This window comes from Ascaphus truei, chromosome 17 (assembly GCF_040206685.1).
Source record: "Ascaphus truei isolate aAscTru1 chromosome 17, aAscTru1.hap1, whole genome shotgun sequence".
Taxonomy (NCBI): domain Eukaryota; kingdom Metazoa; phylum Chordata; class Amphibia; order Anura; family Ascaphidae; genus Ascaphus; species Ascaphus truei.
This window is the reverse complement of record NC_134499.1, coordinates 36,936,581-36,963,388: the sequence shown is the minus strand read 5'-3', so window position 1 is coordinate 36,963,388 and position 26,808 is coordinate 36,936,581. Positions and strand designations below refer to the sequence as shown.

The 26,808-nt window shown below is 42.3% G+C and overlaps 1 protein-coding gene across 1 annotated transcript in view; it reads right to left on the bottom strand.

Annotated features, from left to right (window-relative positions):
- The window catches only part of DNAH12 (dynein axonemal heavy chain 12), an 86,620-nt gene that overhangs the window by 20,001 nt on the left and 39,811 nt on the right, over positions 1-26,808 (bottom strand). Inside the window, 27 exon segments of the mRNA XM_075574834.1 lie at positions 723-915; positions 2,506-2,698; positions 3,585-3,799; positions 4,559-4,704; positions 5,489-5,636; positions 6,532-6,773; positions 7,965-8,105; positions 8,458-8,547; positions 8,791-8,922; positions 9,472-9,648; positions 10,919-10,999; positions 11,325-11,487; positions 13,543-13,676; positions 14,565-14,759; positions 16,018-16,179; positions 16,274-16,466; positions 17,093-17,271; positions 18,435-18,734; positions 19,269-19,524; positions 19,680-19,846; positions 20,237-20,375; positions 21,658-21,809; positions 22,495-22,683; positions 23,332-23,451; positions 25,776-25,964; positions 26,052-26,135; positions 26,649-26,789. Of these exon segments, the coding sequence (XP_075430949.1) occupies positions 723-915; positions 2,506-2,698; positions 3,585-3,799; positions 4,559-4,704; positions 5,489-5,636; positions 6,532-6,773; positions 7,965-8,105; positions 8,458-8,547; positions 8,791-8,922; positions 9,472-9,648; positions 10,919-10,999; positions 11,325-11,487; positions 13,543-13,676; positions 14,565-14,759; positions 16,018-16,179; positions 16,274-16,466; positions 17,093-17,271; positions 18,435-18,734; positions 19,269-19,524; positions 19,680-19,846; positions 20,237-20,375; positions 21,658-21,809; positions 22,495-22,683; positions 23,332-23,451; positions 25,776-25,964; positions 26,052-26,135; positions 26,649-26,789 (4,521 nt within the window).

Genomic DNA, 26,808 nt, shown 5'->3' with positions numbered 1-26,808 from the left:
CCACGGTGAGTCTTGCACAGGGGCCCACGTGGGTTCTCTTAATCATCATAAGACAGGGGTGCTCAAATCCAGTCCTCAAGCCCCCCCTCCTCCCCCCCCCCCCCCCCCACTCCCCCAACAAGTCAGGTTTTCAGGATAGCCGTGCTGCAGCACAGGTGTCTCAGAGGCTCAGTCTTTGACAGCCTCTGATTGAACCACCTGTGCTGAAGCAGGGCTATCCTTTAAACCTCTCACCTGTTGGTGGTGGGGGGGGGGGGGGGGGGGAGGGGTGAGAACTGGAGTTGTCTACTTCTGATCTAGAACAACCTCATCATTATGAATCCCCCCCACCCCCCAGAAGCCTATATGACAGGGTTGGCCAAACTCTTCCCACAAGACCCCCCCCACAACAGGCCAGAAGTTACGGATATCCCAGCTTCAGCACAGGTGACTTCACCTGTGCTGAAGCAGGGATATCCTCAAAACCTGACCTGTTGGGGTGTCCTTAGGACTAGAGTTGAGCACCATTTTATAAGGGGTTAATGATTTTAATGATACCACAATGACTCAAGTTCAAGAGCATAGGAAATAAAGAAGCAACCATACAACTTACAAAAGGCCCTATTTACTAAATATTGCTAGGCAACAAAGTGTCTTACGACAACATGTGGTGTCTTTTGGCTCAGCGCCACTTAGTACAAATGTCCCATAATGCCTCTGCCCAATGACTGCTACCCACATACCTGCTGCTTTTTTGAGATCTCATTAGACATGATTTTGGCGGAGTCTAATATCTGAATAGCGCTTTCATCCTCCAAGATGTTTCCTTCCGAGGACTGCAACGTTTCAAGGATCTTGTCCTCTATCTCTTTGAGTTGTTTTTTATTGGCTGCAGACTGTAGGATCAGCGCGTTCCTCTCCTCTTCTAGCTCCGGTCTAAAAATGATGATGGCAAAACGAAGGATTTGTTCCCAGTAGTACATGGCCCTTTAAGTAGCACAGTAGCGAATGGCCCTTTGTGACCAGAGAGGGGACAGTAATGTATTGCGTTACATTCCATGACATTCCGTCCTGCACCGTGGCGTAGCTACTGCACGGGGAGCCCCAGCTCGGGTGGCCCGAAGGGAGACGGGACCCTCCCTCCGGGCGCTTGATGACCCCCCCCAAGCGGTTACAGAGGCCTCGCGATTTACCCCACACCAATGAAAATGTTTGCCGGGGAGAGAGCAGGGCCTCTGTAACAGCAGCCCTCCCCCATGCCATCGCGATGTGGCCTGGGGGCCCCTCAAGGCGCAGTTACGCCACTGGCCCTGCATTTAAAAAGCTAAACATGCATATACTGGTGACCTCTTTTTAAGGTTAGGTAGTTCTATCAGATCATGATCTGAATCAGTTTGGTACCCGCTACCACTAAATAATGCAGAATAAAGCCGTGATGAGCGCATTGGTTTTCAGATTTGTGTGGTCCTTCAGTCATTATCTGCAGTAATTGTTAGCCCTGGCACCCGCTAAGAACACGGGCTGGCAGGGGGTACCAGGCTGATTATCTCCTTTCCCGCGTGTAACATGCTTTTCCAGATAATATTAACATTGGAAGAGTTATTCACAAACGTACACAATACAAGGACCAGGTCACACACACGGACATTATCAGCAGAACAAAGGCATACAGAGGCTCTCCCAATGCACATTGGTGCAAAGTAACACATCAATGCCCCTATGTTCCCAACACAAGTAACTATGCACAATTGCTGAGGTTTACTGTTTAGTAGTAGTCAGAACTATAGTAACGTTTCGGGGACACAAGCCCCTGTGCAAGCCTTCATGTCTTTTCTACATTACACTGAAATTATCATCGGGGATAAATAAAACAAATAAAAACACGTTCACTCGGCAGACAATAAGGCTGAAACCCCAGTACCTCTGCTGCACGCGCGCCCGCGAGACTGGCGGCGCGTGCAGCCGATTCCCCGGTCTGCAGTGAGCTGCAGGAAGAGAGACCGGGGGGGGGGGGCGTGGCGGGGGAGTGACGGGGGTGCTCATCATCTCAGTGCAATTGGAACGTAATACAAAATATACAGTACGTATTGTTTAAAATATATATATAGATATATATATTTTTAACATATGATTGGGTTGAAGCAGGGGGTCTTTGGAGCAGAACTCATTCATTTCAGCACCCGGAACCCCCGGCTTCCCGGGATACAGACCTCCGAAGGGGGTGCTGGTATCTCTGCAAAGTTTAAAGCTACCGCATCATGTGAGCCAATAGGAAGCTGAGCCTGATGATGTCACGGCTCCCTATTGGCCCGCAGGGCGCGGGAGCTTTGAAACTCCGCCATTACGTGAACCCTGGTAGCCCAGCACAGCAGCTACCGGCACACCCTACGGAGATAAGTATCTCTGAGATCAGAGGGTTCCCGGAGCTGAAATTAATGGGGTTCAACTCCAGAGTCAGCCCTATGTTAACCCTAAAAAAATAGCAAAAAACATCACCCGCTTGGATTGCCGCTGAACACCACTGACCTCTCCTTTGCCACAGCGATCCCCAGCAGCTGGTCTTCCAGCCCCTCAGGAGTAATCATGAAGTTGAGCAGGGAAACCTTTGTTGCTAGTTCAGGCAGATAATGTGGGTTTCTGAGCTTTGTTGTTATGTAGAATCTGAAATCCCTGGAATATTCAATAATTGACTCTCCAAGCCTGATGGACTCCACCCCCCCTACAAATGACAGAGCAAACAATTACAATATGGGAATTTTATGGGATAAAACGTACAAAAACAGGTATTAACTTCAATAAGTAGTGAGCAGTGCAGTATTTTTATTTATCAATCAATGACTGGCATGCAGTTAATTGTTCACATAAAGAATAACATTACTTAAAGTATAACTAATACAAAGTTGTTCAATGTAACGTGTTTTCCTATAATTTAGGCCACTTTAAAGTAGCAGTATTTTTAATCAACATACTACATAATTTACATTGCCCAGGGCCCAATGAATTAACCGTAATTCAAAAACAAAAGTATCACTGGTGCTGTAAATCACAGGCAGTATTCATTTAACCCAACATGGATTCATTTGTAACATTTACTTACATAGACTACACTGCTGCTTTAGGCCGCGATCATAGTGGCGACAAAAACAAATTAATGTTGTGCGCGCAACCGCCGCGTCCAAGAGCTCAAATTTTGAACAGACATTTGAAATAGTTCTTGCTGCGCGAGCCGTCGCGGCCCTGTCACGTCAGCGGTTCATGAGGGCGAACCGCTCACGTGACATCACGGCCACGCCCCCCTATTGCCTCCCGATGCATCCAGCCTGCAGTGCAGGTTTCGTGCGCGCGAAACGCGCGAGTGACATCATGTGGTCGCGCTCCCACTGACGCCGCAGCTATAAACGAGGCCTTAAACCTAATTACTCGTAGCATGTATACAAGTAAACAAGAACTTAATTAAAACAAGAATATTTAAATAAGTATGTTACCTTCGTCTGCTCCCAGGAAGCAGCATTAAATAGAAGTTACAATGTAAATGATGAAAATGATATTTCAAAGGATGAAGAAATATTAAAGGGCTACGCATCTCTAGCGCAGGAATCATGTACCTTGTTTAAATGTCTGTTTTAGCAGTAAGGGCTCCAGTGAAGGATCTAACTCTTCCCCTACATTTTCAAGCAGAAGAGGAGTTCCAAACTGAATACAGTTTTCCAGCGTTCGCATGTAGTCAGCATCTGTAAGCTTAATCACACTCAGCTGATTTTCTTTCTCCGAGTTCTTTATCCATTTGTTCGCTTGACCCTGGGGGTCAATCATTAAAGGCCTAAATTATGAAAGGGGAATGTGTTATTTCTCTAAATACAACTGTGGCCCAGGTCTACAAAAGGGTGCTAAGCATTAGCACGCCTCCACTCCAATTTATAGGCGCTGAGGCACGCTATGGCTTAGCACCCTTCTGGGCCTGTAATTGTGATGTTTATTAAAAATATAATTTAGTCCCCTCATCTCTCTCCCCCATTCCATCGCCCCCCTCACACTCCCCCTTATGCTCCCTCTCCCCCACATACTCTCCCCCGTGTGTGCGTGCACACACACACTCTCCCACTTACACATACACCTACACACTCCCACATACACACTCTCCCACTTATATATACATACACTCCCATTTACACACACATACTCTCCTACTTACACACACACTTTCCCACTTACACACTCTCCCACTTACTTACACACACACACACCCAGCCCCTCCCCTCTGCGAGAGCGAGCGCCCGTCCTTTCAAAATCCTCTCTCCCTCTTGTGAGCGGTGCCGACAGGAACAGGCAAGGAGAGGAAGTATAGCAGTGACCGAGCGGCGGCTGCTGAGCTCGCGAGCCGCCGGGTCACTGCTATGTGGGGGTGCCGCCGCGGCGCCAGGCCTGGGACGGCATGGGAGCGTTGTACCAGCTCTTACCCCATGGCGGTCTCGGAACCCCTGGGGGGTGCTCGCGGAACCCCGGTTGAAAACCACTGCACTACAAGAGGGACAACATGTATGTATGCCTGCGTGTGAACATGTGAGTCTGTATAACATACCAACGTCTGGAGTTGCTCACAATGACAGCGTTATCAATGGAGAAGCTGTCAGTGGGTAATCCCGCAATATTCCAGGCTCTGATCTTAATCGGATCCCCAAGGGTCTTACTCAAAGAAAAGTCGTCAGAACAAGGAATCATTTTGCTCTGAACAAACGATAAAAAAAAAATCACAAATTCAAGTCATTCCGATAAAACCTAATCTAATCTACACTTCACTTCAATGCAGCAGCTGCTCCCGACTGGTTCATTTGTCTTCTTCTCACTATTGATTGTTTTTACAGAATTCCAACTGGGGTTCCTCCATCGCGGAATTGTGCTATCTTTAGCTCCTGAGACCCCCCAGTTCCCCGCTTAATTACCGGTATTTCAGCTCAGACATGGGAAACCAAAACGGCCGCCAAATGCAGCAGGTCCAACAGAAAGCCGCAACGTGATTGGAGGGTGACGTTATGGATTTGTATTGGACGACTGTGGGCGCCATCCTTGAGAATCCAGGAGGGAAAACTGGTAACTAAACCGGAAAAAATAGCGAGCTTCAGCTTCGGAAAACCCCCGGTTCCAATGCTGTAAAAACACACACAAAAAGATATAAAATGGGCTTGATTTCTGCTTTAATATTCTCATAGCATGAGAACAGGAAATAACCAAGGAATATATAGAATGTCACAGATGTTTAAGATAACTGGTTTCGTAGACTTAAATGATGCCTCATTGATGAAAATCTGTAGTTTTCAATGAAAAGGGACATTTTAGGGCCAGAAAACAGAGCTGTAACCGTCTTATCTTCCCAACTGCAATCCTGCAAAAGTATGTAGTGAAATGAGACGCGGAATCAGGCCCAATCTGATGAAATGCGCCAATCTAAAGCTTTCATTTCTAATAGGTTTATCAATGAAAAAAAACTGCTGAGAGAAAAAGAAATACAGACCATGCACAGCTTGCTCCAGTTTCTCGTGCACTCCTGTCGGAAGCCGGCCGTGAAGGCGCCCAGATAAGCGATCACTCCCGCGGAGACCAGAACGTCGCCAGTCAAATTATCATACGTGTTCTGAAGAGAATCTGCAGCGTTGGACCATCTGGTAGTGATCACATAGACCATGTTAGACAACCAATGGACAGGGTGGGGGGAGATCATTACTAGGAAAAGTACAGTGTACCGACTTGTAAAATGAGTAAGAGAAAGAAAGGCAATATTTAAGGTTACAGCACGTCATGAATATACTGTTACCGAATAAATTACATTTACTGGGAAAAAATGCTTCTTCATATTAAAAATAATCAGATATTAATAATGCTACTAGTGTGTGTGTGTGTGTGTATGTGTGTGTGCGTGTGCATGTGCGTGTATATATATATATATATATATATATATATATATATATATATATATATGTAGTCAGGGCTTTCTTTGTGACGGTACGTACGTGTGTGTGTGTGTGTATATATATATATATATATAGTCAGGGCTTTCTTTGTGACGGTACGTACGTACATACGTACGTACGTACGTACGTACGTACGTACGTACGTACGTACGTACGTACGTACGTGTGTGCTTTCTTTGTGACGGTACGTGTGTGTGTGTGTGTGTGTGTGTGTGTGTGTGTATATATATATATATATGTAGTCAGGGCTTTCTTTGTGACGGTACGTGCTTTTTCTCTTAACTTCTCCTGCTCCTCATCTCAGGCATCATCTTCTTGTCACGACACGGCGCCATGACAACGTAACGCCTCAACGTCACCTGGCGCTGCGTTGCCACGACAACGCGACGCAGCTGGAGGAGATGAGGAGCAGGAGAAGGTAAGAGGCCCCTTGCTTCCATGGGTACCAGCATCTATTTTTATTTTTTTACAAAAAAAGCACTGTATGTAGTTCTTAAAGTGTTGAAGATCTGACTAACTAGCACTAACTAGCACTAACTAACACTAACTAGCACTAACTAGCACAAACATGACTTTTTGGTCTAACCTGGATTTTTCTCCTCCCAACCCTCCTATCAGCTTTTCTGCCCGTTCTAGTTTCTTAGCACACAAGTCCACTTGAAACTCGAGTTGAACTTTCTCTTCGGTCTTCTCCCGAAACGTTTCTTCCAGTGCAGCCAGATGATCCTCAACCTCCTTCAGCTCGGCCCTCTTCTGATTGAGAAGCGCCATTGTTCCAGCCAAAGACTGCTGTGCCTCTGCCAGACGCGCCTTCTTGGGAGCAACCACCTAATTGATTTAACGAAGTGAATCAATTTCAGACTTTTCCATTTCGTACACATCATGTTTAGGAAAATTCTCATTTAGATTTATGTAAATATGTAAAAGCGACTATACTTATAAATCATCCAATGAGACCCAAACAGGGATGTATCTCATAGACAAGTTGTTGTAATGATCACAATTGAAGAGTATACGTAGGAGCAAACCAACAAATGTTGGGTTAAACAGAGCAGGCATATGAAGAGAAATCTATGCACACAATTGGCCTATATTACTTTTTATGATTATTGAGCTGATTATTTTTCTACTGAATATATCAAGTTCACTACGATGTCAGCTAGAAACTTGTGGCCCTTCACTGTTGGGAAATTCTCAAACATATTGTGGGACTATACAATTGAAGAGCGTCATAAGCTTTCAAACACCATTGTATGAAACAAGAACCCGTAGCCTCAGTTGGCGTTTTGGCCTTATTTTCATTTACTTTACATTACAAAGTAGCAGTAAAGGAGGCCGTTTTAAAGCTCTGTTTGATAAATAGTATGCTTTGTATATGAATATATTCCAGTTGCACATGTTCTATGAACATATGTTTGCATGAACCTAACATCCATGGATATGAACAAAGAGGAAAGTCTCTGGGCAGTCCAACGTGCTGGAAATACCTATGAGATGTATTTGCTATGTTGTGTCAGACCGACGTTTTGGCCCAACTTTGGTCTGACACTGTGTAGCAAATCAATCTCAACAATAATTCAAGTACTTAGCAATGCCCCGGGACTTTCCTCTTTGTGCGGATATTGACTGGTGGATGTTTGTCTTCTCCTTGGAGCCCCTGGTAACCTTGTTCATTTCGGTTGGTTCTAATTTTTGGTGTGCATAACCTACTCCAATAGTGGCCAACTCCAGTCCTTATAAGCCACCAACAGGTCAGGCTTTAAGGATAATATCCAATTTTCAGCACAGGTGGCTCAATCAATCGAAGACTGAGCCACTGATTGAGCCACCTGTGCTGAAGCAGGGATATCCCTAATACCTGGCCTGTTGGTGGCCCTTGAGGACTGGAGTTGGCCATTCCTCACCTACTCCCTACAAAGCTTCTATTTGTGGATATGAAAACAAGTCTTAGTGAACGGAGGATTCTCTATTGAGCTATACTACTTATGCAACGTATGTCCGACAGAACACAGTGTGTACCTTCGCAACTCTGTCGTAGACTTCCATGGCCAGAATCCATTTACACAATCCCTCGGCTGCTGAAGAGGCTTTGGCCACTTTGGCTGGATCAAAATCGGGGTTAGTGATGTATTCACTGCGGATTTTCTGCATTACAGGCACCTGTGTCAAGAAGATATAACGCGTGTTTTATTAAACCAAGTTTCAGAACTATGAATATTGTGGTTGAATAAATATATGGGTATGGTTTGGTGCAGGTAGGAAGCCACCTGCCATATAATGGTTACCATCATTATATTTATTTTACCCCAAACATTTTAAAATAACAAAACCACACACTATTTATACAGCTTTCTGTGAAGGCAGATTTCTGCTGTAAGCTCGTATCACAAATACAAATTATTCATATCAACTCTCCATTTTAACAGGTGACAAACCAAACAAACCTGTTCATAAATGCTCATAATTAACTGTTCTACATCCTCTTTTTGAATATTTATAGGCATTAACTTACCGGAATGTTATCCTTATCATATTCCTTAAGATCTTTCAGGAAATTCATGTCACCAAGCAGCTTCTTACTTGGTCCCCAGTAATCTAATATCTGCAATAAAAATGATCACCTGGCTGAATCTCTGATTCTGAATTTATTGTGAGAAAGGCCTGGGTTTGGTGCAAAGCTATAAAGCACCGTACACATCCCCAAAGAATGTAGCTGTCATGTAGTTGATGTATTTTTTTTGTAAGTTTACTTATCAATCTTAATATATCATGATTCTCCGATTTAAAATATAACACAATAAATATTATTAAAGACTACGAGAAGCCTTCTAAAAGGACAGCTTACCCTCTGTCCAGTTCCTGCAGGATCATTTATCTTCTCTGGTTTGATGTCCTTCATGACGCATACACCCGACATAACAAGTTTGACACCGGATGGAGGGTTCTTCATGGATTTCACGATTGTGACATCCGAAGGCTAACACAAAATATGTATTTATTAGTTAACATGTTCAAATGTAAAAGTTTAAAATGTTATTATTTCTGAGAAGTACTGTAGGTGGTTACACTGTTTCTGAAATTTTGTTTTTCAACAGTGGTTCCCCGGGCATCCCTAAAGGCTTGTGTGTAATTGTCAGGTCATTTGAAAATGCCAACACTCCCATACATGTGGAACCAAACGTACTCACGGATAGCAACAGCACACAGGAATCATGGCGCAATAAGCACAGGTCTTTATTGAAATCATTGTGCAGGTTACCTGACGAAGGGGCTGATACCCCCCAAACGTTGTGATACACAAGTACGTTTGGTTGTCAGTGTCCATATATGCATGAAATTATATAGTTAATACAAAAACATTGTACAAGCTAATGTCACCCTATACATTACGTTTTATGCAAATCACTTGCTAATGGAAATTACGACTACTCATAGAGGTCCAATGGTGTTTCAACCCTCTCCATCAGCGCAAAGGTTATACAGTATGCTTGCTAAGCCAATGTATTATACAGAATGTTAAGCTTGCCTTTAAGGTGTTTAAGGCAGAGAGAGCTGCTTCCAAAGCAGGAATGGCCTCTGCTAGGTCACTTTCACACTCATTTTTTAATTCTTGGGCTTCCGCAGCTTTTTGGGTTGCTATTTCTTCATCTACTCGAACTATTTTACTCTTTGCTTCCACTTGGGCAGATTCCTTTTCTATAATCTGGAGATAAAAAGACGAAATATCAAAAAGGTGCACACAACACTGAGAAATATACCCAGATGGGAATCCGATCATGTGTAGGAATTCATACCCATCATTTGGTGAAGGGTTTTAGAAAACATCAGTGGTGGATTTCAATACACCCTTTTATATATATATATATATATATGCAAATACAACTGTATGCTCATCTGCATATCTTAGGCAGGTCTGCAACCCCACCTTTCACCATTATCACCCAGCACACAGCACTGCCACTGCAGCAAGGGATTCTGGGAAAAGCTGTGACCATGCAGCAAGCTTAAGCCTATAGGGAATCATGTTAAAAATGGTTTTTGAAGCAAAAGTTGCATGTCATTTCCCAGAATCCCTTGCTGCAGTGGAAGTGCTGTATGCTGGGTGATAATGGTGAAAGGTGGGGTTGCAGACCTGCCTAAGACATGCAGATGAGCATACAGTTGTATTTGCATATTTGCTTTCCTGTGGAGGGTTTTTGTTCGTTCTCTCGTTCTCTCTCTCTCTCTCTCTCTCTCTCTCTCTCTCTCTCTCTCACACACACACACTACCCTCTCTCTTACTTCCTCTCTCTCTCTCTCTCTCTCTCTCTCTCTCTCTCTCTCTCTCTCTCTCTCTCTCTCTCTTCTTCACTGAAAGAGTGTTGGAATAGCCTCGCCACAGCGGTGGTAGTGGCTAAGGCCTCGGATATAGTGGGTGCGCGACGGAGCGTATCGCGGCCGAGCAATCTGTGGCTGAGATCCAAAGCGACGGGGAGGCGCAACGTCACGAGGCTGGTTCGCCCCCGTTGGCTCAACTCCTCATGTGACCCGACTGTCACGCGACAAAAAAAAATTGTCCCCTGAAAAATCTGCAGCGTGGACGTGCTTTCTCGCACGCTCGATGGCCGGCCTCATTGAGGTGCGGCATTTTGTTCACACCGCGTGCAGTATGGACGCGGCCTAACAGTAAGGGATGTCAAAGATGCTTGGGATAGGCATGAGGTTATCCGAAACTGGACCGAAAGCCCCAAGGATCAAGTAGTGTGCGAGGCTTTCCAGCAAATAGGAAGATGAGCAGATACAGAGATCCACGTGCTTCTTATCTGCCGTCACATTCTGTGTGTTTCTGACATAACATCAGCACTCAAAAAGGAAATTGTCCATGTACTTGTAATCTAATGATTAATCAGTTTTTTTCTACACAATAAGAAAAGGCCTGGAAACTGGCCCTAACCAATAATCATTTGATTTGTAGTTATTAGACAGTGAAATACCTTCATCATAATGGCATTTTCTACTTTAGCTTCCTCCAGTTTAGGCTGCAGTTCCACGAGCTCTTTCTTCATTTCCCCGACCTAAATAAAGATTTCTACAACGAATCAATAACCAAAGCCATGAGTGCGGCGTTAAACAAGACACAGGCGTGAATGAAAGGGAAGAAAATGCATGATAGCTGCATATAATATCACACCTATAGAGACACAAATAGAATTACACCATTAACAATGATATTATAAGCAGGGATTCCGGTTTTAGATTTTAACTGTAAAACACTGGACAATACAAGAGTTAAAGCAATAACATAACATTAGTATCCCTTTATGGTGGGGCTTGCAATGTGACAAATGCTTTTCAGCGGCAGTAGGATCAATAATTGACTTTTGATCTGACTGTACTGACCTGAGATTCAGCAAAAGCCAGCTTATCCAAACCATTAGTGTATCTCTTTTTTGCTTTCATCACTGTATCCCGCTTCTGAGATAAGAGCTGTCTGAAGGCTGCAATAAGTTCAAGATAAGAAGTGGGGGTGACATAGTTATGTCTCCCCAAGTCTCCTAAGAACCTGGAAATGGAAACACAAATCGTACAGGCTTTACTAGCCACGTGAGCAGGTAATCAGGCTAACCAATAATGGTACTGTCACAAGCGGCATCAAACGCTACTTACATTCTAAGCAATGCCCTGACAATATTGGCTGTTAATTTAGCAACGTTACGCAAATACGGACTGGCGCTTACAAACAAAACAATATGTATTGTTTATTAAATTGTATTTGTAGTTTTATTTCCAAATTAGGCTTCTTAGCAAAAAATTTAAACTTGAAACACTTCCCATTTATGCTACATAAAGTAACAAAACAAAAAATATGGAATAAGTGTTAAACCTGGAACAGACAGTGATTGCTGTTCTGTATCTTGTAGTAAGTAGGACCGAACATTTACATTGTTAAAGCGGCAATCCCCTCCTGGAACCAAAGATAACTATTTCCAGTGACAAGTTCAAAGAAGGAATCCAAGGTGGCAAATTTGTTTTTAAAGTTTATTTTTTAAATATAGAATTGAAGCAGGGGGTCTCCGGAGATGACTCCTGTTCATTTCAGCTCCGGGGACTCCCTACTTCCAGAGATACTTACCTCCAAAGTAGGTGACGGTAGCTGCTCTGGCTCAGCCGTGTCACATGGGCCAATAGGAAGCCGCAGCGATGATGTCACGGCTTTCTATTGGCCCACAGACCGGGAAATATCTGAACAGCGGACATATTGCTACACGCACCTAATTCTCAGGTAAGTATCTCCGGAAGCAGGGGGGCCCTGGATCTGTAATTAACGGGGGTTCAGCCCTGGAGACCACCAGCTTCAACTATATTATATATATATATATATATATATATATATATATATATATATATATATATACAAATAATCATTTGCAAAAAAAATCCACTGCCTTGGATTGCCTCTTTAATTTGTCTCATTTGGGTAATTTATATTATTTTTACTGAAATTTGACACCTAGAAGTGTTTTTCATTTATTTTGTAAAGTGAGACTAGGGAGGGGTTTGATTTCCTCTGGCTGCTCCCTTTTGTGTGATGTCACTGTGTGATGTCACTGTGTGAGCAGAAAGTCCTTGTCAGAGTCCTCTCTCTCCTTATCTTTACTGGCTCTCTGACAAGGACAGGATGGGATAAGGGGAAAGAAAACACTTCCTCATTCAGAAGCCCCTCAGAAAATACACTGGCCGACTATCTGGGATTGCGCCTTTAACTTACGTTTGCATTTTGAATATTGTGGGTTAAAATTTGCTTCACAAAGCAACAGCTAGATTCTAAGGCCGCGTCCAGGGTGATTGCGCGTGCGCGCGCTCTCGAGCGCCGTGACGTCAGGCACTCATGTTGCTCTGGCGATTCTGGCCTACTGGGCTGCATGATAGGGGGCGTGTCGGGGGGCGTGCCCGTGATATCACGTAAGCGGTTCACCCTCATTGGCTGAACTGCGCACGTGACCAGGGCATCGCACGACAAAGACAACATTTTTTGTCTTTGCACGCATCGCGTCTACCCAAGCTCGCGTGCGCGCTGTATGGACGCTTCAATTCAGTTTCATTGTTTTGATCGCGCAGCTCGCGAGCGAGCGTGCTCTCACCCTGGACGCAGCCTAAGTCCTTCCACATTACATGCTTGTTTCCTTGATGACAGGGAGGTCATGAATGAATGAATGAAGATCAATAGACATATTTTCAACACTGTTACTTAAATGTTGCATATTGAACCTAGTTAAACAGATTTTGCATGTATTGAATATGTTTCTTAGCCTTACAAAGATGGGCTGCCTCTAACCTGCTGCTGATAGGGCATATCAAATCATTAGGTTTGGTACGTAACCTCTCGGTTATTAATATTTTTCTCTAGCATAGGGGTGCCAACTCTAGTCCCCAAGGGCCACCAACAGCTCAGGGATTACAGATATGCCTGCTTCAGCACAGGTGGCTCAATCAGTGACTCAGTCAGTTAACTGTGCTGAAGCAGGGATATCCTGAAAACCTGACCTGTTGGTGGCCCTTGAGGACTGGAGTTGGCCACCCCTGGTCTAGCACACCATATTTTAAAGGGATTACTAACTTGTCGGACAGCGATATGGCTGACGTGTGGAAGTATTTACAGATCGGCACAACTTCTTTCTGTTCATTTTCTGACAGTTTCTGCGTTTCCAAGAACTGAATAGCAACCCGTTCCAGAGCGTCTTCAGGCCACGGCTAAACAAACGGGGGAGAAAAGAGAGAAACAGATTGTCTATTAGAGCTATTCCAGCTACAATCGTAACTTTAGCAATGTTGTGTAATGAAAAAAGATTCATTATGATTATGGTGGAAAAAATAATGGTAAAAATTAGGCAAATTAGTAAGCAAAAATAAATCACTATTTTTCCCATCATATCATTTTTACAGTCTTTGTGCTGTATTTATTAATTTACATTCTGTGTCCCTTATATAGTAGATGCAGATATTTGGAAGGGAGCGATGGTAGCAGGAACACCCCAAAAATAGAAAATACAAAAAAGTATTGTGCAGTATAATGGTAAAGGAGTCAGATACAGAGCAGATCTTGGCTCTATCAATTGCCTACTTACAACAGGTAAGTGTTATAATCAGCATTGAACAGGACAGCAGATATGTGATGGACCGCAGTTGCAGGAACCCAGACGGCTGGAGGTATAGAGGAGATCTCACTTGAATAGGGGTACAATAAGTACATATAAAATGTACACATAGCGTTTTCTTGAGGCAGTTGTAGCTGCTAGATGGATCCACTGCTGTTACACCTCCAAAAGATCCTCGCCGGATCGCGGTGAATGGCGTGTGACGTCACAACCGGTACTCGAGTGACGTCTTCCGGTCTGGAACACACGGAGGCTGGCAGCAGGAAAAACAGCAAACTCGGCACCTTCAGCTTGTGCAAGCTGCAAACGTCTTGAAGATGGCTCTACGCGTTTCGCTGTGTCAACCACAGCTTCCTCAGGAGCAGATCCTTATATAGTAGCCCATATCCCTAAACATACCCCTATAGTGTGGGCTTTATTTTCTCTCGTCTCACTTGTTCTCTACACACACAGTTGTTAGCATTGGAAACATTGAAACATTCACCTGGAACCAGTCGATGGTGCAGCAGTTAATAAGTGATGGGAACTGGCGTAGGCGGTTGCGGAACGCGTCTCCTATGGGGCTGAATGCAACGACGATGTGAAGATTTTCTTTACAGCGGTTCACGAAGAAGGCAAACAAAGCCAGCGGACTCAGCTCAATATTTTTATTTCCGGCCTGGGCTACTGGGCGCACTCCCTATATATTAAATAGTGAAAACAGAGTCAAGGTGAGGAATCCAGAAATTAGGAATGTATTGGCTGAACATACATATAGAACAGCACCTTATTTTACAAGTCATTCTTCTGGCAGTATTGGCAGTGCAGAGACCTTGCAGCCGTATACTTCTGAAGAAGTGTAGGTTTGTCGCATGTTGTAATACTTTTTAAAAGATCAATTCATGCATTTTTTTTATAATAAAAATTTTTTTTTTTTACATAGGCTTGAAGCGGGGGGTCTCTGGAGTTGAACCCCATACATTTCAGCTCCGGGGGACCCCCTGCTTCCCGAGATACAGACCTCCAAAGGGGGTGCCGGTATCTCAGCAAAATATAAAGCTCCTGCGTCACGCGAGCCTGATGACATCACAGCTTCCTATTGGCCCGCCATTACGGGATCTCTGCTAACTGAGCGGAGCGGCTACAGGCATGTCCCACAGAGGTATCTCATGGGGTCCCCGGAGCTGAAATTAATGGGGTTCAGCCCTGGTGACCCCCTGCTTCAATCCTATGCTAAAAAATAAAAATGGTTAGCTCGGTTTGCCGCTTTAACGGACCAAGATGAGGGCTTCTTAGAAATGTAGTTGGGCACGATCTTCTGAGATGTCACAAGTCTCATTTTAAACTGTCCTTTCATGTTTGCTCATAGTGAGTTATCAGGACCACCTTTAATGAACAAGCTGTAATGTTAGGAACTTGAAATGAGAATATTAAGAACTTCTCCAGGATCACAACATGCATTTGTTAATAGGTATTAGATATATAGACCTATTAGTGTTTTTTTGGAAAAGGCCGATGTGCGCATTTCCCTACAAATACTTAAATCATGAATAAATTAAGACATTCGGTTTTGCGCAGAAATAATATGACAAATATTCTATATAAGAATAGAATACTTGAACATTAATTCAGCATGGCAAGCAGATACTTTGTTTCGTATTTAATGGTAAAGTCGTAGATAGTTCATTCTTTAATGTCCCTCTACTCACAGGCTCTTACCTTTTGAATCTATAATTGAATTGTAATCTATGGATTGGAAGCAATGCTATAGATATATGGCATACACAAAACATACCTCTACAACTTAAATCCATGTATATAAAAATATCAAAATCTTTATTTCTTGACTACAATATTATAATAGGTACAGTAGATATATCTCCAAATCACTGACACCCTAAAGACGCACAACACCCTGTTAATAATCCACTATTCTACGTGTATACGGCCCAGTTTACCTCCATGATTTCTTGTTTTTCATCTACGGCAAAAAGGTTTGGAACTTCTCCAGTATTAAGCAGGCTGTCCACATCTTCCAGAAAAGCTTCCTGTTTTATCTGCGTGTCTGAGATAAGGAACACTGTTTTGTGACCCTTCACTCCTGCATTCATCATCAGGCTCTAGAAAGAAATTCACAATCGCGGTTATTATACTTTTGATTACTTGATTAAACGAATCAGAGAAACAGGGAGCTACTTAAGTAAAACAATGCACCTTGAGGTCCTCTCTCCACTCATTCATTCCGTAGCTTTTTGAAATCTCTGGTGTGAAAATATTCATTTTTGCCATGGCTGTGGCCAAGCGGGTCAGTGATTGCCGGCCACTTCCTCCAACTCCAACCAGCAAGGCGTTGCCACCAGGCTGCTTCAGGATGCGGCAAATGCGGGATAAATGTTCTAAAACATATCTGTTACAGACAAATACATGAGAGGTGTGAAAGTATTTCTGATTCTTCTATAGTAAGTATCTACGTTAACAATGCACATTGCTTCTCCCTGGAAATGCAGCAGCAAAAAGGAATATGTAATTCGTGCGAGAAGCCGAAATAGGTGTTACAAAATCCAATTCCAATTCAGCATATTAACATACTGATGCAAAAGGAATATGTCCCAGGAGTTATCCAGAAACGTAATGTGCACTGTTCTAGAATGTAGCATCCAGCATATATTATTCACATAGTTACATAGTTACATAGTAGATGAGGTTGAAAAAAGACGTACGTCCATCAAGTTCAACCTATGCTAAATTTAGACAACCGATACTTTATCCTATATCTATACTTACTTATTGATCCAGAGGAAGGCAAACAAAAAACCCCATTAAGGGGAAAAATAAATCCCTTCCTGACTCCAAGAATTGGCAATCAGATTAGTCCCTGGATCAACATCCTCCCCAAGTTTACTTATGTTGTATATCCCTGTATACCTTTCCTTTCTAAAAAGATGTCCAACCTTTTTTTTGAATAACAAATACATAGTTATTATAACTATAACAAGAGTTTATTTTCAGCCGTACAGATCACACTGTGTGTACCTGAATATGACAAGGTTCATCCTGGTTTTGTGGGTCTGGTTATATTCCTCCAAACACTGCCCCACAATATCACTGAACTGCTGCACACTTGGTACTTCTGCATAAAGTCTTTCATCTCCTTCAAGATCTGGGGTCATGTAGTCACCAAACAGCAGGTTTCTGATATCTTCTTCAGAAAGCTACAGTAAAGAATCCAAGCCTGAACTACTTGACGTTTTGGATAACATCCTACATGTCAGAATTTAAACTACGTAACATTATACATCTGAGACAGGTTAATGACTATAGAGCAAAAAAGGGTGATGTTCCCAGCACTCAATGTGAATAAATTGAAAGAACACTGGAATATGCCAAAAATATATAAATTGTATTGAAATAGAAATACACAGTATATAATTTGAAAGATGCAACAACTCTCCTAAGGGAAATCTATGTGTCCAAACAAATGCCGAAATGGCGTGATGGAAGGGGAGGGAGGTGGGAGGGGAGGGAAAAAAACAAGGGGGAAAAAATGGGAAGGTAAGGTGGTGACAATAAACTGCCTAACGGCAAAAGACGGAGTAGACGTGATGAAGCAAAGGGGGGCAACGTTTCGGGACCAGACATTATATACTTTAAACTTTGCTTTGGGAGTGCTGTCTGTAACACTGCACTTTTTGTTAGGTTAATGACTAAGGACTTTAATATGCCTTTAAAACAATAAAGGATCACCTGAACACAAGTGTAGATCATTGCATAGTAAAGACAAACTGAAATAGACTCATGGAAGTGCATCTTGCCTCACAGCTCCATCTACTAACCAAGATCCCAGCATTCAATACATATACAATAAATATCTTATTCCAATGGCCTCGCTCACATTTCAACATATAATCTTAAGAGGTTTTGAGATGTACAAAGTCACAAAGTTCCAGGGATTTCCCTCTGCATTCAACTCTGATTCAGTTGGAGTATTCTACTTTTTACAATAAGGTCTCTACCACGGCATATGGTAAAAAAAGAATAGCCGTATTTACCACCGCAGCACCAGTGAGTTATGTTTAATGTACAAACGGTGGAATGCAGCATGCTGACTCGTTCAAGAACTTCTAGAAAATGAATCATAACGGGAAAAGTGACTGCTACATGTACTTACGCGCACAGCGAGCTTTCCTTCCCACACACTATAGCGATCTGTTGTATATTATGAGATTCCGGTTACTGGACATGATATACCAGGTTACATGACACATAAGCAAGGTCTGAGATATTTGAAATCTGCCCTTTACTAGAAGATATCCCACACGGAATAGAAAAATGCTCATTCATTTCTTTCATTTTCAAAGAACATTTTAATACTCACAGGTCCAGTTTCTGTTTTTAAGTGCTCAAAGACGGCTTCAAAACTTTCCTTGAAATGTTCTTTCACGATGTCTTTGATTAGATTAAACAGCCAGGATCTGTCCTTGTCATCGACTAAGCGGTCATAAAACACCCGAAGCGCTTCGTGCACAAAAAGCCGCACCATTATACGCTTATTTTCAATAGATTCTTTCTTGACAAGTAAGCACCCTTGGATGACACGCGAGAAATCCCGCAGATTGAATGTGTAATGGGACTTGGCTGGTGTGGGTAATAGGTTATCCACGGCTTTCTTATACACCTACAATGTGGAGAGATATACACAAATAAGAGGTCACGTCACAACACAATCATTATGGGTAGGATTGAATGGGCTGGTGGAATGATCACCATGGAGACTACATTTTAGTACATAGTACAATGCAATGAACATGTTAATTTTCCGAAAATACAGAATACATAAAAACGTAACTTTTCCAAAGCAATATTGTGGGGAATTTGGCTGTGCCGTGTGCAAATGGAAACTCGGCCTTGCATATTATTTAAAAAGACAGTATAATGAAGATTGTCTATACAAGCCTGTGTCTTGTATGAGATATTTCTAGTTTAAAACTCTTGATGCTGGTTGGGTATTTCTGAGGTTATAAAGCTTAAGACTGTAGGAGCCTAAACTCCCACGTGCAGAATAACATTTGAAAAGTCACGGTCCCCCACAAGACACACACGTTCTAAGTATAGATCATATACACGTTTTCTTTCACCGGACAGACTTAAAACAAAAAAATGCAGTCTGTTGACACAGTGGCAACAATCGATCTGAAAAACATCCTCTCACCTCCATCGTGCCATTAACAATCTGATTCCCAACTGTGAAGAAGTCGGGAGGAAAATCATTGGCTCTAAAGTAGAAAGCAACAACAGCAGTGAAGATGCGGACCATGGTCTCATCGCTAAAGGCATTGATGGTACAAATGTTGAAGTGACGCAGGAAGCGAGGGCTGACTGCATTCCTCCCCCCGCCAGGAGGACCCATCGCTGCAATAACCTGCACGTCCACTAGGGAGATCTTTGTGGTGTCCTTCAAATCATACCTGGAAAAAAAGGGGGCGGCAGCTTTACCTGTTCTTAGCAAGTGATGGTGAAGATAATCATAAATATGTATTTGAAAATATAATTCCACTAAAAATATAAAACTGCGATAGCAAATTATAATGTCAGGTTTAAGTTAATTACGCAGCATAATTACCAATTTCCATGGTCAAAAAGTTGCCGCAACAGTTCAATAGGTGGCTGTGCGCCATATTTTTCTAAAGCAGGCATGTTCATATCGTCCACAAAAATAACACATTTCTTTCCCATTGGAGGCCCGTATATTCCTTTGCGCCTTTTATCCAGTCTGGCCATAATAATGTTCTGAAATAGGCATACAGTAATTAGAGCTCCTTTCTATTACATGGAAATACTTTCAACCTTCTCCCCTCTCACCTCCACCACACTTCTCCTTACAAACGATAGAGCACTTGCAAAGGTCTGAAATTGGCTATTCTTGTAGACCCTTTGCTTGAATTGTTCCAATCCATTCTGCTCCCACACATAGAGGGACTGGGGTCATTACAGTGGAGTATAGACTGCATGTTTTTGTTGAGTTGTGGGCCAGTAGTATAAGGCAGTCCTCAGTATCACTACATGTTCATTTACAAATCCTCATCCCCGATTAACTCAACGGCTGGTTTAAATGAAATCTTGGTGCCAAATTAAGTATTATGAACAAATATTAAAGTACTGTATTAGGTTATTACTAACCTGGATCTGATTTGCACTGGTCCGAGCAGAAAAAATAACAAAGAAAGGAAAGAATTTATCTTTGTCCAAGTTGTTCATTAACTTGTCCTTAACATAAACAGATTTTCCAGTGCCAGTCGGCCCCACAAATAACAAAGGCCTAAGATAAAGGAAGGTTCCGTGTTAGATACAAAATAAAGAACATACATGAATGCAAACCTAGAACAATCTAAAAAAAGATAATCAAAAGACCATCTTATCATGTATCTGTTCAGTAAACCAATACCTTTGCTCATGAAGTAGTGTTGCCTAACTACAAACACTGTTATCAAACATATTAAACAATACAGAAAGTGACAAAGATGTTCCAGATGTGACATCCTGCAGGAAGAGTAACTTCAAGATGAATAATTTGATGTTTCAAGATGCACTAGCAGTACCTTTTGGCAGATAAATATGAGACCACTACCCAAGTATTGGTAGTTTCTCCCTACTGAAAAACAAAACGTATGTAGCGACTCCAAAGAGCAATGTAATGGGTATATTCTTGGCCTTAGTTTCTCTGCAACTAACAAACAAACTAGTAGCGACTCATTGACAATTAGAGCATGTGCTACTAGTTCTGAGTCAGAGAACATCTCCACATGTTGCCACTTATATGTCTATCTCTGCCACATGAATATTTATTCATTAGCTTACTGCCACTGTTAGCTAAAGTTTGAGGCATTTGATCTACTATTGACCCATGATTATTTCTCACTGAGCCTCCTACTGTTTTATGCCAATCCACTAACAGTTACTGGTTTTGGACTAGATACTTTCTATATCACCCTGTACCAGTTTTTTAGGTTTTCCTCTGCAGATGTCAGTGCAACCCACTGGTCAGATGGAACAGCCATTTGCTGTTGCTCATCATTGTGAACGCTTTTTCTTTATTTACTATACCCCTTTTATTTTATCTTGTTAAGAAACAATAAAATAGTTTTTATCTTTAGAATAACACACATTTCAGTCTTAGGGGGTTCTCATTTTTAGGTATTGTATTGAGGCATCTTTGCTCCACCCCTATCTGTGTATTACTTATGGATCTATACCATCACTTATAGGTGTTTAGTGTGCAGACAATTGGGGGCTAGCGTACATTGTGTCTCTTAATTTATACTCCTCCCCCTAGTGCACCCATCCATTTTACCACGAGGCCTTGCAGTGTCATCTTTTGTTCTGTGTTCTATTTCTCCCTATGAATCAGGCACCCAAAAGATGAATCTGCTTTTACTAACAGCACATTGTAGACAATAATTGTAGTGAAAACTAATGAGATACCCATTGTAACAACTAAGAGGTAGGTAATCAGCAATGCTTATATCGTTTCTATTGTCATAAAGCTTAAATTAAATCACATCATGTTCAACTGTTTCTCCATAGGTAAACAAGTCACTCACTTTGCGTATTTAATACACAAATCCATGAGAAAGGTGTATCGGACAGTGTCCATTGTTGGAACAATAATATCTTGAATTTTTGTATTCTTCCCTCCAACAGCGGTGCTTTTAATGGACTCATTCCAATGCACCCATCGTCCCCGGCCTTTCAGCTGGAAGCAAATAAGACAATTCTTTTCAAAACGTATTCCGCTTAATAAAATGTGGTTTAAAAAAAAGAGTGTAAGTATTCCGAACCCTTCTTCTGACCCCACAAAATACCAAGTGGTGCATAAACTCGAGGCAATAGACCACATTAAGTGAGGGCAAAACTGCAGAAAATGTTGAATGGAAACCCATGCTAAAACTAATGTTTCCAACCATATTATTTGTTGTCTAGGACTTTCTTCCTATTAGCAATAGGGGCACACAGCTATTAATTATGCAGTGCTTGCCATTTATTTTTATAGCAAAATAGCCCCAATCTCTACATATGTGAGAATCTTGCATATCAATATTTAGTCTTAAAGCTGTTGAGTAAAGTGCTAGTATTTGCTTTAGTCCTAGAGTAGTGTAGACTTGCTATAAAAGTTGTGATACCACCTGGAGCAGCAACAAGAGAATTCTTCTTAGGTGTAATAGTATATTCAGAGATACCTGTGAGGTTTTGAAAGCTTTGCTACACCTATGAAGAACTCTCTTTTCAGTCTGTTCGAATGTATCACGCCCCAAGAAAAAATCAAACGTATCAGAACATTTAATAATGATTAGATACAACAGAACAATGACTAGACAATTGTTGGCTTCTGTAGGCATGCAAGCCATGATTAGATACCTATTTTAGCTTGCATTTGTTACCTCATACATATAGTCATACACCAAGCCTTTATCATCAAACGGACATTCCCATTTCCCTACGGATGATGGTATTGTGTGGTTTCCAGATTTCCCTACTACAAGTTCTTTTAGAAAAGCATCAAACTTGGCTCGACTGTCGGTGTCACAGCAGCCACCAATGGACCACACCATGGAAAAAGCAAAGCAGGCCTGGGAAAGAAAAGATGTGTCAGACTTTGGACATCAAGGCACTACTCAAATGAAAGGGCCACAAGGTGTCTTCCGGGGTCATATAGCACTGCTTAGTAAATATGGGAACAAGTATTGAACTATTAGAAACTCGCGTTCCATATCCTTATACAATGTAGCAAGCTCTATCTTCTTATTTGTAACGTGTGAAAAATACAATGTATAAATGTGCATTGTGTATCCATCACTAGATATGGATATTGTCTACAGAAGCAGAGACACCCCAGGGGTTAAAACACCCTGTAGCTGATGTGTTTCTGTTCTTTGTTTGAGTATGTGGGTCACTGTGAGTGTTTTGCTCTTATCTGATTTACTTAAGCCAAAGGTTCTCAACTCCAGTCCTCAAGACCCCTCCCTCCCCCCCCCCCACCCCCAACAGGTCAGGTTTACAGAATATCCCTGCTTCAGGACAGGTGGCTCATTCAAAGATTGAGCCACCTGTGCTGAAGCAGGGATATCCTGAAAACCTGACCTGTTTTTTGGGGGGAGGGGGTTGAGGACTGGAGTTGAGATCTCCTGACTTACTGATGTAGTACGCTTCCCTGCATAATCTCACACTAACAGGGGAGCTGTAAGATCAGACTGTGTGTGGATATTTTCTCCGCTTACCATTATCCATGTGCGGAGGTTTTTATTGGATGGCTCATCTTGTACGTTATCAAAAAGAAGCATTTCAAAGAGTCGCGTGAGCGATATTACTACATTGCTATTGCTGGAGGGAACCAATTCCTAACCAAAAAGAAACAACAACAGGCATTATTTGTATACACATTTCTTTAGTAGCTGCTAACACCCCCAGAGCTTGTACAAATGTGTAGGGTTACTGTTCACTGCAGAGCAGAAGCACTGGAAGTTCGATCAAAGCACTGTATGCAACTTGCTACTGTCTATTTAGCAACTGTACGTAGAAAATACATTTACAATCCACTGTTGTATAAAATGCTCCCCTGTCACATCCTCAATTACATATATAATAAGGATTATTAGGCTTGGTCCCCACTGGCTGCTGCAGCGCCTGCGGGGGCAAGAGCCGCCTCTCATTGGGGCCAGGCCCACTGCAAGGGGTGGCCGCCGCGCTGCGTGGTGACGTTTTCTCGCAGACCCGAAAATTGAGATTAACACTGGCGATGGAGCGCTAGGCCACGCCCCTCCAGCGTTTCAGCCAATGAGGGCAAACCTGCCGGGTAACATCATGGCCGCGCCCCCATCACGCCCCCCCTGTCTTTCCCCCTGCAGCTCTCTGCAGGCCCGGGAATTCGGCTGCACGCGCCGCCAGCCTGGCAGGCGGGCGTCCAGCGCAGACAGCGGGCAGTAGTTTAAGATTATTTTTCTTACATAGCACTGTTGATGTACATAGTGCAGGAGGGCTAACTCCATTCCTCAAAGTCAGGTTTTCAGGATATCCCTGCTTCAGCACAGGTGGCTCAGTCAGTGGTTCAGTCTTTGACTGAGCCACTGATTGAGCCACCTGTGCTGAAGCAGGGATATCCTGAAAACCTGACCCGTTGGTGGCCCTTGAGGACTGGAGCTGGCCAACTCTGAAAGAGGCAGAGTCATCAAGCTCCAGGCCATGTTAGCGAACATGATCCGACTTGAACTCCCATTCAAGTCAATGGGAGTTCCCGTTGCACCGCGTGTGCTAATCCTTACCAGTGCTTGATGAATCTGCCCCACAGAATCATGCAGGACTTGGAGTCCCTGTCCCACAGAGGTGGCAATGTACGTTTTGGGGACATACTGTAAATTGACTTGCCCGTGGTCACATGGAGAGCTGAAAGTGGGATTTGAGCCAGGTTTACATGCTTTACCGGCCGTGTTATTACCGCGTCAGGTCATCAAACTATCAGTTATTATAGACCATGTTATATCACAGGATCTGTAGCGAAAGCAGCAGGAATAGAGCAATTGCAGCATTGTAAAGTGGAAGTAGCATGCTTTAATTGCTCATTTAAATTCAGATCGGGAGAAAGGTTGTTTGAACCACTGACTCCTCTTACGATTTCTGTCCCATTCAATTTATAAAAAAATAAATAATAATAAAATAAAAAAATTCCCATTCAATATGTGCATCAATACAATCTGCACACTGACAAGTGATTAGCTAAGCTGCAGATCGATCCGTTCTCCTGTGATCGATCGCTTGCTCAGGGTTATTTAATCTAGTTTTTCTTGCACAGCATTGTGGGCAATGTAGTCCAGCAATATCATCATGTGACTGGGCAGTTACTAGATACAATTGGTGCACTGCTAGAGAGAGGGCGGGGCTCAAGAGCTAGAGACAGTTTCAGAAGGGGAAGGGGCTGGGACTTTGAAAATGGTTTCTATAGAAACAAAATAGCTTCCTACATTACAAAAAATGTCTTAAATTTTTTTTTTTTAAATGCTTCAAGTATTTTCTCATAGTACAGAACTGATTTAATATTGATTGAACTGCAGATTTAAAGCAGGAAGCAATTGCAAATGAAACAGACGTTATTGCATCAAATAATGCAACGAGATGCGGTAACGCTACTGTGATATTTAATACAAGAAATAACGCGTCTCCATTGGAAAAAAAATGGTCACCCGCGTTCTTACGCGTTATTTTATGCGGTAACGGGGGCAATAGCTCCCTACTACAGTACATCTGTAAATCTGTTGCACTCCATTCTCAATGAGACTTGAAATTCAGTGTATCTTTAAACTTATATAGAACCTCTGGCATTAAGGCTTGCTTAGTCATTTCAAAATATTACGCAGTCTCAGTGGATTTTTCTAAAGCTTGTTGTCAAAGTGAAATGTTATGAGCAGAGATCCTTTGGGGAGCATGGGAAAATCAGAATTGAAACGCTTATTATTCATTTAATGCTTATATTAAGTGACAAACATGAATAAGATATTATCACCATCCCTACACAATACGCCGATTAATACAAGATTACGATGAATCATGAAAGCTGAGGCAGATTTTACTTTCTCATTGACAGTGAGTAGAATCTACTGTACTTTCCATATCTAAAAATACAATTCGGAGGAAAATTATAACATTCAAAATGTTCAAAATACGTTCGCACCTTGCACTGTTTTCGTAGAAACCTTAAGGCAGGTTCGATCAGCCACTGAAATAGCTCTTCAAGAAGCGCCAGGTTATCTTTTACTTTCAGGGCTTCTGGTAGTGTATTCAGCCAAGATTTTACAAGAGGCATCCAGCCCAACTGTAAGGGTTCCAGGTAGATCATACCACATCGGCTTACAGTCGCAGGCTGAAGAGTAAAGATACTTCGCATCAGATTTCCATATGAAGCAATGACATACCCACACGGTTTATTACGGGGAAATATTACACTTACGGAAGCTTGGGAAAGGTCCATTGTTTCAAAGATAAGGCTCATCTGAGGAGACATCTGAATGATCTCTCCGCTCATCAAGCAAAGCTGGAAAGACATGGCAAAGATGTCAGAAACTAATTTTTGCCGTCTCTATTATGAGGATTGTTATTTAAACAAATATTGTGAAGTACAAATCTGTATTAGGCCTGGATCTATATTTAGGGTGTTTTAATGTGTGCTGCAAGTGTAGGGGTTTTGTCATGTGTTTACCTACTGTGCCCTTGTTGTGTCTGCAGTCAAACCCAGTGCCATTTTCCAAGCGCACAACTATAGACCATGAGACAAACTTCTGTTGCCTATGGGGAGAACCCCTCTTGATGGATGTAGCCATACACTTTGCATGTACTTTACCAGATACGCTGTACAGGGTGTAGAATGAGGCACATTTGACCACATATCAAGGGGTCAAGAAGTTAAAAGTGGCACAATTATGTAAGAAGAAAAACATAGAACAAATCATTAAATAAATGGCATGACGTCTAACGAAAGATGGCTCACTAATATCTGGATTTTATCTCATTTTACCCATGACACTATTTATAATGATGAGTACTTCACCTTTTTGTTGTCATCTAGCACTGTATTCATGCTTTCTATCCATAATGTATCAATAGGTCCATCAAACATGACCCATTTATGTTCAGCCGTCTCAGATAATGCAAACTCACGAAAAGTGTTCGCAACGATACCATCAGTCCACTGCAATAAGAAACACAGG